The 12,870-nt window shown below is 42.0% G+C and overlaps 1 protein-coding gene across 1 annotated transcript; it reads right to left on the bottom strand.

The window, feature by feature from the left end:
• Positions 1–6,867: 6,867 nt before the first annotated feature.
• On the bottom strand, positions 6,868–12,428 carry LOC106602378 (signal peptidase complex subunit 3). Its single transcript, XM_014194973.2, has 4 exons — positions 12,144–12,428; positions 11,207–11,357; positions 7,899–8,014; positions 6,868–7,456 (listed from the first exon to the last, which is right to left on the bottom strand). The coding sequence occupies exons 1-4, from the start codon at positions 12,284–12,286 to the stop codon at positions 7,324–7,326; spliced, it is 543 nt and encodes a 180-aa protein (XP_014050448.1). The 5' UTR covers positions 12,287–12,428; the 3' UTR covers positions 6,868–7,323.
• Between the last annotated feature and the right edge of the window lie 442 nt (positions 12,429–12,870).

The following is a 12,870-nucleotide window of genomic DNA, read 5'->3' as shown; positions in this document are numbered from 1 at the left end:
AGAGTTCCTCTGTGGAGATGGGAGAACCTTCCAGAAGGACAACCATCTCTGCAGCACTCCATCAATCAGGCCTTTATTGTAGAGTGGCCAGACTAAAGCCACTCCTCGGTAAAAGGCACATGAGAGCCCGCTTGGAGTTTGTCAAAAAGCACTTAAACGAATCTCAAACAATGAGAAACAACCTGATTTGGTCTGATGAAACCAAGATTGAACTCTTTGGCCTAAATGCCAAGCGTCACATCTGGAGGAAACCTGTCACTATACCTACAGTGAAGCATGGTGGTGGCAGCATCATGCTGTGGGGATGGTTTTCAGCGGCAGGGACTGGGAGACTAGTCAGGATCGAGGGAAAGATGAACAGAGCAAAGTACAGAGAGATCCTTGATGAAAACCTGCTCCAGAGCGCTCAGGACCTAAGACTGGGGCGAAGGTTCACCTTCCAACAGCACAACAACCCTAAGCACACAGCCAAGACAACACAGAAGTGGCTTTGGGACAAGTCTGAATGTCCTTGAGTGGCCAGCCAGACCCCGGACTTGAACCCAATCGAACATCTCTGGAGAGACCTGAAAATAGCTTTACAGCGACGCTCCCCATCCAAACTGACTGAGCTTGAGAGGATCTGCAGAGAAGAATTGGAGAAACTCCCCAAATACAGGAGTGCCAAGCTTGTAGCGTCATACCAAAGAAGACTCAAGGCTGTAATCGCTGCCAAAGATGCTTCAACAAAGTACTGAGGAAAGGGTCTGAATACTATGTACAGTACCAGTCAAAAGTTTGGACAAACCTACTCATTCAAGGGTTTTTCTTTGTTTTTACATTGTTGAATAATAGTGAAGACATCAAAACTATGAAATAACACATGTGGAATCATGTAGTAACCAAAAAAGTGTTAAACAAATCAAAATATATTTTATATATGAGATTCTTCAAAGTAGCCAGCCTTTGCCTTGATGACAGCTTTGCACACTCTTGGCATTCTCTCAACCAGCTTCATGATGAAAGCTTTTCCAACAATCTTGAAGAAGTACTTACATATACTGAGCACTAGTTGGCTACTTTTCCTTCACTCCGTTGTCCAACTCATCCCAAACGATCTCAATTGGGTTGAGGTCGGGTGATTGTGGATGCCAGGTCATCTGATGAGGCACTCCATCACTCTCCTTGGTCAAATAGCCCTTACACAGCCTGTAGGTGTGTTTTGGGTCATTGTCCTGTTGAAAAACAAATGATAGTCTCAATAAGCACAAACCAGATGGGATGACTTATCACTGTAGAATGCTGTGGTAGCCATGCTGGTTAAGTGTAGCCATGCTGGTTAAGTGTGCCTTAAATTCTAAATAAATCACTGACAGCGTCACCAACAAAGCACCATCACACCTCCTCCTCAATGCTTCATGGTGGGAACCACACATGCGGAGATCATCCGTTCACATACTCTGCGTCTCTCAGAGACACGGCGGTTGGAACCAAAAATCTCAAATTTGGACGCATCATACCAAAGGACAGATTTCCACCGGTCTAATGTTCATTGCTCATGTTTCTTGGCCCAAGCAAGCCTCTTCTTCTTATTGGTGTCCTTTAGTAGTGGTTTCTTTGCCCCAATTTGACCATGAAGGCCTGATTCACGCAGTCTCCTCTGAACAGTTGATGTTGAGATGTGTCTGTTACTTGAACTCTGTGAAGCATTTATTTGGGCTGCAATCTGAGGTGTAGTTAACTCTAATAAACGTATCCTCTGCAGAAGAGGTAACTCTGGGTCTTCCTTTCCTGTGGTGGTCCTCATGAGAGCCAGTTTCATCATAGCGCTTGATGGTTTTTGCGACTGCACTTGAAGAAACTTCCAAAGCTCTTGAAATTTTCCGTATTGACTGACCTTCATGTCTTAATGTAATGATGGACTGCTGTTTCTCTTCGCTTATTTGAGCTGTTCTTGCAATAATATGGACTTGGTCAATTACCAAATAGGGCCATCTTCTGTATACCACCCCTACCTTGTCACAACACAACTGATTGTCTCAAATGCATTAAGAAGGAAAGAAATTCCACAAATTAACGTTTAACAAGGCACACCTGTTAATTAAAATGCATTCCAGGTGACTACCTCATAAATTGTTTCAGAGAATGCCAAGTGTGTGTAACAGTTTAGCTTCCGTCCCTCTCCTCACCCCAACCTGGGCTTGAACCAGGGACCCTCTGCACACATCAACAACAGTCACCCACGAAGCATCGTTACCCAAACAACTACTTCAGGTCTCAGAGCAAGTGACGTCACCCGACTGAAACGCTATTAGCGCGCACCACCGCTAACTAACTAGCCATTTCACATCGATTACATGTGCAAAGCAGTCCTCAAGGCAAAGGCTGGCTACTTTGAAGAATATAAAATATATTTTGACTTAACACTTTTTTGTTTACTACATGATTCCATGTGTGTTATTTCATAGTTTTGATGTCTTCACTATTATTCTGCAATGTAGAAGATAGTAAAAATAAGTAAAAACCCTTGAATGAGTAGGTGTGTCCAAACTTTAGACTTGTACTGTAAATATGATATTTCAGCAAAACAAATGTGAACCTGATTTTACTTTTTCATTATTGGGTGTTGTGTGTAGGTTGATGAGGGGAAGAAAGAATGAAACATAACATATGTGGAAAAAGTCAAGGGGTCTGAATACCTTCCAAAGACATTGTATTTTCAAACAGTGAAAAGATTTTTCAAAGTGATCGGGATTGCACAATAAAATCGGGGACTTATTTCCATTCTAGTCGGTATTTTTTTTTTTTTACATAAATAAATATACAATGACATAGATACCATTACAGAGATACAGACAAAAAAAGGATATTATTCAAATCAAATCAAATTTTCTTAGTCACATGCGCCGAATACAACAGGTGTAGACCTTACAGTGAAATGCTGAATAAAACAGGTGTAGACCTTACAGTGATATACTTACTTACGAGCCCCTAACCAACAATGCAGTTTTAAAAAATACGGAAGAATAAGAATAAGAAATAAAAGTAACAAGTAATTAAAGAGCAGCAGTAAAATAACAATAGCGAGACTATATACAGTTGAAGTCGGAAGTTTATATACACCTTAGCCAAATACATTTGAACTCAGTTTTTCACAATTCCTGACATTTAATCCTAGAAAAATTCCCTGTCTTAGGTCAGTTAAGATCACCACTTAATTAAAAAATGTGAAATGTCAGAATAATAGTAGAGAGAATTATTTCAGCTTTTATTTATTTCATCACATTCCCAGTGGGTCAGAAGTTTACATACACTCAATTTGAATTTGGTAGCACTGCCTTTAAATTGTTTAACTTGGGTCAAACGTTTCGGGTAGACTTCCACAAGCTTTCCACAATAAGTTGGGTGAATTTTGGGCCATTCCTCCTGACAGAGCTGGTGTAACTGAATCAGGTTTGTAGGCCTCCTTGCTCGCACATGCTTTTTCAGTTCGGCCCACACATTTTCTATAGGATCGAGGTCAGAGCTTTGTGATGGCTACTCCAATACCTTGACTTTGGTGTCCTTAAGCCATTTTGCCACAACTTTGGAAGTATGCTTGTGGTAATTGTCCATTTGGAAGACGCATTTGCGACCAAGCTTTAACTTCCTGACTGATGTCTTGAGATGTTACTTCAATATATCCACATCATTTTCTTTCCTCATGATGCCATCTATTTTGTGAAGTGCACCAGTCCCTCCTGCAGCAAAGCACCCCCACAACATGATGCTGCCCCCCCCGTGCTTCACGGTTGGAATGGTGTTCTTCGGCTTGCAAGCCTCCCCCTTTTTCCTCCAAACATAACGATGGTCATTATGGTCAAACAGTTCTATTTTTGTTTCATCAGACCAAAAAGTACGATCTTTGTCCCATGTGCAGTTGCAAACCATAGTTTGGCTTTTTTATGGCGGTTTTGGAGCAGTGGCTTCTTCCTTGCTGAGCGGCCTTTCAGGTTATGTCAATATAGGACTCGTTTTACTGTGGATATAGATACTTTTGTACCTGTTTCCTCCAGCATCTTCACAAGGTCCTTTGCTGTTGTTCTAGGATTGATTTGCACTTTTCGCACCAAAGTACGTTCATCTCTAGGAGACAGAATGCGTCTCCTTCCTGAGCGGTATGACGGCTGCGTGGTCCCATGGTGTTTATACTTGTATACTATTGTTTGTACAGATGAACGTGGTACCTTCAGGCGTGTGGAAATTGCTCCCGAAGATGAACCAGACTTGTGGAGGTCTACAATTTCTTTTCTGAGGTCTTGGCTGATTTGTTTTGATTTTCCAATGATGTCAAGCAAAGAGGCACTGAGTTTGAAGGTAGGCCTTGAAACACATCAACAGGAACACCCCTAATTGACTCAAATGATGTCAATTAGCCTATCAGAAGCTTCTGAAGCCATGACATCATTTTCTGGAATTTTCCAAGCTGTTTAAAGGCACAGTATAGTGTATGTAAACTTCTGACCTATTGGAATTGTGATACAGTGAATTGTAAGTGAAATAATCTCTCTGTAAACAATTGTTGGAAAAATGACTTGTGTCATACACAAAGTAGATGTCCTAACCAACTTACAAAAACTATAGTTTGTTAATAAGAAATGTGTGGAGTGGTTGAAAAACGAGTTTTAATGACTCCAACCTAAGTGTATGTAAACTTCCGACTTCAACTGTACAGGGGGGTAACGGTACAGAGTCAATGTGCGGGGGCATCGGTTAGTTTAGGTAATATGTACATGAAGGTAGAGTTATTAAAGTGACTATGCATAGATGATAACAACAGAGAGTAGCAGTGGTGTAAAGGAGGGGGAGAGGGGCAATGCAAATAGTCTGAGTAGCCATTTGATTAGCTGTTCAGGAGTCTTATGGCTTGGGGGTAGAAGCTGTTTAGAAGCCTCTTGGACCTAGACTTGGCGCTCTGGTACCGATTGCTGTGCGGTAGCAGAGAGAACAGTATATGACTAGGGTGCCTGGAGTCTGTGACAATTTTTAGGGCCTTCCTCTGACACCACCTGGTATAGAGGTCCTGGATGGCAGAAAGCTTGGCCCCAGTGATGCACTGGGCCGTTCGCACTACCCTCTGTAGTGCCTTGCGGTCAGAAGCCGAGCAGTTGCCATACCAGGCAGTGATGCAACCAGTCAGGATGCTCTCGATGGTGCAGCTCTAGAACCTTTTGAGGATCTGAGGACCCATGCCAAATCTCCTGAGGGGGAATAGGTTTTCTTCTGCCCTCTTAGTAAAAGTTAGCTTGTGGAAAACTCTAGTGCATAAGGGAAGTACCAAAACCCCTTGATATAGTGGAGGCGCATGCAAGCAGATGAGGAAATGTGGCTAGGATGGATGAAATTATATAGTAAAACCTGCAAAAGAGCCAATGTAAACCAGGAAAAAAACGCACAACCCTCCCATGTGGCCAATTTCTTTTTAAACAACCAACCCTCCCGTTTTGGAACTTTGAACTGTTCCTTAGAGCTGTCAAATCCACCAGCAGCTCGTGGCATTACACCTAAAGCAGACATATCCATTGGCTACACAGTTGCATTAACATAAATCCCATGCAGCCTTGTTCGAACCCTGGAATGTAACCTACACCTCGATTAGAATGATATAAATCCTCATTTCGTTGAATGATTTTTCATTTCGGTGTAATTATTTCTTTATAGCATACACTTTCTCGTTCTGAACTTCTAACGCCAGTGGGGCGGGTGTGGCTTCGTGACAGTGCACAAGAGGCTGCTCACCAATTGGACAGCTCCAACCCAGTTCCACCTCCAACACTGCCTAAACATCAGCTGTAATGCAGGTGTCAGCTATCGCTAGTTAACGCATGATCTGATTTAATCTAGGCCTTAGTTTAGGAGATACCCTGCTGCCCTGGTGAGCTTCCCCCTTGTCTTAAAGTGGAAGTCACTTTGGGTTTAATAACCTGTACAACTCTTCACTAAACACCCTTCGTCTAAATAGCAGGGCGCTCTGCTATTTGCAGCTGAATTTCCCCGACTCTTGTTTGGTTCCCCTGCATATCACATATGGTCTAAGAACAACTCATATGAATTTGTTATTTTCCAAGTTATTTTCCAAGATTAAAATCAGTCTCTTGAATACAAATATCTTGCTAGCTATAATTACATTTCCCCTTCAACTGTGGCTGCTGTGTCAACAACCTTTGGCTTTTCTGTTCCTATTGTGTCATACAATGGATGTTTTTCCACTCGCTACCTCCCCAAACCCACTCAAATGTGAGGCCTTCAATTACATTTTGAAATCGTCAATCAGTCTAGTCTACTACCTATGGACATTATTTACAGGGACACTGAACTATGTTCAGTTATTTAGAGCACATAGGCACATTTCAAACGATACCGTTGTAGCCATTATATTCATATACCATCATTTCAAAACATTATGAATAGAACAGATATTGTTTTGTGGAACTCAATTATAAGATATCGAAAATGATCTTATGGGCCTATGTCCATCATTCTAAATGTGGCAACTACTATTAACGCTTCAGGTTAAGTGGTAGGTTGTGTTTGTGGTCATATGGCGCCATCTGTCAGTAAAATGTAAACATGACACGTTTTTCTTTTTTACCTTTATTTAACTAGGCAAGCCAGTTAAGAACAAATTCTTATTTACAATGACGGCCTACCCCGGACGACGCTGGGCCAATTGTGCACCGCCCTATGGGACTCCCTATCACAGCCGGATGTGATACAGCCTGGATTCAAACCAGGGACTGTAGTGACACCTCTTGCACTAAGATACAGTGTCTTAGACAGCTGAGCCACTCGGGAACCCTTTTTAACCAATCCTCTTCCGTTTCTCTACTAATAACCAATTATACAGAATTATCTTTCAGATGTTTTTTTATAAAAAAGAAAGCAGTGAAAAAAAAAAAATGTAATTATTCAACAATTTCACATTGCCATTCATTACACAGGTACTGAGTACTACTGTAGAGTTACATGAAGCATGATGAGTCCTGACTTTCTAGTTACTAAGTCCATCTCAGCAATGACCATTTAAACCAAGGATTACTAGCAGTCAAATCCTTGCTTCCTCCTCGTGATTTCCTCACCTCTCTCACAGTGCATTGAAGTAGAGGATCCAAGGTCTCTCCTCTAATGAGCTTTGAGAGGAAATTAGGAAAAAAAGACGCAAGGATTTCACTGCTAGCAACATTTAGACAGTCTTTTTTCTGTGGCAGCATCAATGCAAAGGCATACAATCGAACCTTTCCCAAATGTACACTTTTTATTAAAAGTCATAAAAGATTACACAACAAATACAAACGGTGGAACAGTTTAGTAGCTCTTGGTGGTCTCGTATGATTCGGGGAAGGGGACAGATATGTGGCCAGAGCCCATGACCAGGGGCAGGATCCCAGCGTTGGGCACCACGTTCCAGGACAGAGTCAGGGTGATGTTTTTGTTCGCCCTGGTGGAGAGATCATCACACAAAGGCCTTAAACATCAAAGCATGCCTACAGTATTCTCATTCAAAAGACTGGGGAGGAGCAGGAGCAGGAGAGGTGCCAAAAGCGGTCCTATACTGCCCTCTGCTGCATACAAAGGGTGTTCCATAACTATTCAACATAATGTAGGCCTAAATGCAAAACAAATATTTGTTTCTCTATGTAAAATCAGATTAAATTGTATTTTTCAGATAGTTTATAGCAGGTTTAAAAGGTGTAGCAAAATTATTATGTCGATGTGCCTTTTATACCGGCTGCAAACTGCATGTGACAAACTATTTGATTTGATGAAATAAAATGACAGCAAGACAGATTCCACACCAACGCTACATCAAAAACATGAATTGTTATCGTTAGGTTACTGGCACCAGAATAAAAGTGTGAGGGTGAACAAAGGATGCTTACCGAAGACCGTTTCCATCATCGAAGAAGAAGTACTTGGACTTCATGTCTCTGAGGTTGAGCTTGGTGCTCTCTCCCCTTAGCACGATCTTATCCCACAGAACCACCTGGTTCAGGGCCTGGAAGAAAGCACAACACGTCACAGTTAAATATCACTAGCTGGCAGCCATTTTACCATGCACTCCACCTTCCTAGGTGGCCTGATCCCAGATCTGTATCAAATCTAATTTTATTTGTCACGTGAGCAGAATACAACAGGTGTAGACTTTACTGTGAAATGCTTACTTACGAGCCCTTTCCCAACAATGCAGCGTTAAAAAGCAAGAAACATTTACTAAAAATAAAAACGGAAATAGTAACACAATTAAATATCAACGAGACTATATACAAGAAGTCCCGGTACTGAGTCAATGTGCAGGGATATGAGGTAGTTGAGGTAATATGTACAGTGCCTTGCGAAAGTATTCGGCCCCCTTGAACTTTGACCTTTTGCCACATTTCAGGCTTCAAACATAAAGATATAAAACTGTATTTTTTTGTGAAGAATCATCAACAAGTGGGACACAATCATGAAGTGGAACGAAATTAATTGGATATTTCAAACTTTTTTAACAAATAAAAAACTGAAGAATTGGGCGTGCAAAATTATTCAGCCCCCTTAAGTTAATACTTTGTAGCGCCACCTTTTGCTGCGATTACAGCTGTAAGTCGCTTGGGGTATGTCTCTATCAGTTTTGCACATCGAGAGACTGAAATTTTTGCCCATTCCTCCTTGCAAAACAGCTCGAGCTCAGTGGAGGTTGGATGGAGAGCGTTTGTGAACAGCAGTTTTCAGTTCTTTCCACAGATTCTCGATTGGATTCAGGTCTGGACTTTGACTTGGCCATTCTAACACCTGGATATGTTTATTTGTGAACCATTCCATTGTAGATTTTGCTTTATGTTTTGGATCATCGTCTTGTTGGAAGACAAATCTCCGTCCCAGTCTCAGGTCTTTTGCAGACTCCATCAGGTTTTTTTCCAGAATGGTCCTGTATTTGGCTCCATCCATCTTCCCATCAATTTTAACCATCTTCCCTGCCCCTGCTGAAGAAAAGCAGGCCCAAACCATGATGCTGCCACCACCATGTTTGACAGTGGGGATAGTGTGTTCAGGGCGATGAGCTGTGTTGCTTTTACGCCAAACATAACGTTTTACATTGTTGCCAAAAAGTTCGATTTTGGTTTCATCTGACCAGAGCACCTTCTTCCACATGTTTGGTGTGTCTCCCAGGTGGCTAGTGGCAAACTTTAAACAACACTTTTTATGGATGTCTTTAAGAAATGGCTTTCTTCTTGCCACTCTTCCATAAAGGCCAGATTTGTGCAGTATACGACTGATTGTAGTCCTATGGACAGTCTCCCACCTCAGCTGTAGATCTCTGCAGTTCATCCAGAGTGATCATGGGCCTCTTGGCTGCATCTCTGATCAGTCTTCTCCTTGTATGAGCTGAAAGTTTAGAGGGACGGCCGGGTCTTCGTAGATTTGCAGTGGTCTGATACTCCTTCCATTTCAATATTATCGCTTGCACAGTGCTCCTTGGGATGTTTAAAGCTTGGGAAATATTTTTGTATCCAAATCCGGCTTTAAACTTCTCCACAACAGTATCTCGGACTTGCCCGGTGTGTTGTTCCTTGTTCTTCATGATGCTCTCTGCGCTTTAAACGGACCTCTGAGACTATCACAGAGCAGGTGCATTTATACGGAGACTTGATTACACACAGGTGGATTCTATTTATCATCATTAGTCATTTAGGTCAACATTGGATCATTCAGAGATCCTCACTGAACTTCTGGAGAGAGTTTGCTGCACTGAAAGTAAAGGGGCTGAATAAATTTGCACGGCCAATTTTTCAGTTTTTTATTTGTTAAAAAAGTTTGAAATATCCAATAAATTTCGTTCCACTTCATGATTGTGTCCCACTTGTTGTTGATTCTTCACAAAAAAATACAGTTTTATATCTTTATGTTTGAAGCCTGAAATGTGGCAAAAGGTTGAAAAGTTCAAGGGGCCGAATACTTTCGCAAGGCACTGTACATGTAGGTAGGGGTAAAAGTGACAAGGCAATCAGGTTAGATAATAAACAGAGTAGCAGCAGCGTGTGTGAATGTGTGTCTGTGTGTGTGTGGCGTTAATATGCGTGTGTGTGTGTGTGTGTGTGTGTGTATTGGAGTGTTAGTAGTATGTGTGTGTGGGTAGAGTCCAGTAAGTGTGGATAGAGCCGGTGCAAGAGTCAGTGCAAAAAAAATATATATTTAAAAAAAAAGGGTGTCAATGCAAATAGTCCAGGTAGTCATTTGATTATCTGTCTCATGGCTTGCTTGCCGTGCGGTAGCAGAGAGAACAGTCTATGACTAGGGTGGCTGGAATCTTTGACAATTTTTAGGGCCTTCCTCTGACACCGCCTAGTATAAAAGTCCTTGATGGCAGGGAGCTCGGCTCCAGTGATGTACTGGGCCGTACGCACTACCCTTGTAGCGCCTTACGGTGGATTGTCAAGCAATTGCATACCAGGCGGTGATGTAGCCAGTCGAGACGCTCTCAATGGTGCAGCTGTAGAACTTTTTGAGGATCTGAGGAACCATGCCAAATCTTTTCAGCCTCCTGAGGGGGAAGAGTTGTTGTCGTGCTCTCTTCACGACTATGTATCCAATTCCTATAGTCATAGTTTACATATGACCATATGACCACAGCACAAACAGACCTGAGACCAACCCAGGCTACTTCTTAGGATACACTATTTATAAAATGTCACCCATCAAACCATATTGCCTTCAACCCATATTGCCTTCTTGGCTTCCACCAATTAAATGTGTGTGATGTGTAGAAGAACCAATGTGTCAACAGTGTGTGGCAACCAGCCTACCCATGCCAAGAGGAGGAACGTGTGATAATGATCATGGATACATCATAAAGGAAAGAGATCAGTTCTTACATTGCTCCTGGTGGTGTAGAAGTATGACTATTTTGCTGCAATTCTATATATAGGGTAATCTACCTATAGAAGGTCATCCCTTCAAAGCAAGCCAAGCGGAACGTATGATAATGATAATTGATAGATCAACAGGAAAGAGAACAGGTCTGGGTTGTATTCATCACGGCGATTCTGCAAAACATTTCGCAACAGAAAACGTTCAGTCGAAAAGGAAAACATTTTGCAACGAAAACAAGAGTTCCATTAGATAAATTCAGGTAGGTACCTCCCCGTTTCTTTCTAAAATGGTAAACCGTTTCAAGACATAATGTATACACCCGTTGTAAGACACGTACGTTGCTCTTGGTGGCGTACTCGGCAGACAAGTAGAGGAAGAGCTGCTTGACGTTCCAGTCAAATATGGGCTTTATGTCAGCAGAGAGGTCAAAGGTGATGAACCCCAGGTCACTTCTCTCCCTGGGTCCTGTGAAGTCATCCACGTTTTTCCTGTCAAATGGTAAAGGCCGAGTTAGTTGCGTGCAGCGCATTGCATCCTAGAATTAGGCCAAGACATTTCTTACACCACGTGGAACAGTAAGCTGTCAAAATGTCTGTTTTTTTGTCTTGGCTACACCATAGACTACATTTACTTTATGGTTTCTGGCTGTACATTTAGGCAATGTTCTCTAGCTACACTTTGCACTGTATGGCTTGGTACAGCTACAAGAATGGCATACCACAGTTCCAAGGTCTGAGCAATGGCTACTATAGATCTGTAGCTACAAATTGTAAGGTGATATGTTAATGTGTACGGATGGAAGTATTCACATAAAGCATTAGCTTGATAATAGTGTATGTGACGATAGCGAAATGTCAAAAGTAAGGTCGGAAACATTCCATCTGCTGGCAGCTCGTTTGCGGTTTGACAAAATATTCCGCGCTGACGTGCTGTTCAATTATTGGATACAATGTTGCAAGCAGCAGCTCTGGCATCCGGTCTGGCTGGCAGGCTACATTGTGGCCAAAGACAAAAACAACGGTTGTTCATTGCTCAGGCAGTTTAATACACTGGTGTCTGTTAGATTGACTGGCGTCAATATTGCCATATGGATTCAATGATCACCTCGAGCTAGAATTAGTTGGCACCATTGCAAAGACTCATACACCGAGCTAGCTATGTAGCCAATTGAGACCTATAACTATTTATACGAATAAAAATGTGATCTATCTAAACCAAAGCAATGCATGTTCACTGTAGTTTAATACTAATAATAATAACTAGTCATCACTCACAGCATTACTCTCGAGACGTGGATATCCACCGGCACCCTCCTGTCTTTGAACGCTGTCGTGATGAAACAGCCAAACGTCAAAGCTGCCATCACGCTGAGCGAGAAGGCGAAGAGGGAATTTGCCCTCGACAACACTGTATTCATTTTGAAATACAATTATATAACAGTTTCATTCACAACGATGCGAAACACTTCTACCAGCAAAAGCAGGAACTGTAGTTTGACACAAAGAAATACGGAACTGGATGGTTTTTCCGTAATCGATGGAACATTAAAGTGAACACATTGCCCCAATGTGTTATGGAGGTGAACTGCAGTTCGCACTACCACTAAGGGCTTGGAATTTCATGATAGCAGACAATTGATTGGATAATATAATTTTGAAGTAAAAGTATATGAGTCAAGATAATGTTAAACCTCAAGAGAAGAAATACTCAACGCATATTTTTGAATCTTTCCGAAGCATCACAACAAAATGGAACAAACCCAATGGGCCCCAGTTGTCCCACAGGCAGGCAGGCAGCGCTATAATACAGCTGCTCTCTCCAACTTATCCTATCTGGTCTCGACCCAGCTGCTGAGGGGAATTTCTGTGTCATTCTAGGCTGGCATATGACCCAGTACCAGAGTCAACACAACACAGATAGCCAGGCCCCCCATTTAAATTTCCAAAACATTAGCAGCCAGCCACCGACAGCCAGGCAAGACATAAGCAAGGCTAGTCAAGC

Source organism: Salmo salar, chromosome ssa04 (genome assembly GCF_905237065.1).
Source record: "Salmo salar chromosome ssa04, Ssal_v3.1, whole genome shotgun sequence".
NCBI lineage: Eukaryota > Metazoa > Chordata > Actinopteri > Salmoniformes > Salmonidae > Salmo > Salmo salar.
The sequence above is the reverse complement of the archived record's forward strand: the minus strand, read 5'-3'. Positions and strand labels throughout refer to the sequence as shown.

What these genes read in the sequence shown, in the direction of transcription:
- LOC106602378 (XM_014194973.2), bottom strand. Translation starts at nt 12,286, where the DNA reads ATGAATACAGTGTTGTCGAGGGCAAATTCCCTCTTCGCCTTCTCGCTC. An exon ending in AGTACGCCACCAAGAGCAAC is followed by an intron (nt 8,015 to 11,206) that starts GTACGTGTCTTA and finishes GCTTTCTTCCAG; the next exon opens with GCCCTGAACCAGGTGGTTCT. An exon ending in GATGATGGAAACGGTCTTCG is followed by an intron (nt 7,457 to 7,898) that starts GTAAGCATCCTT and finishes TCTCTCCACCAG; the next exon opens with GGCGAACAAAAACATCACCC.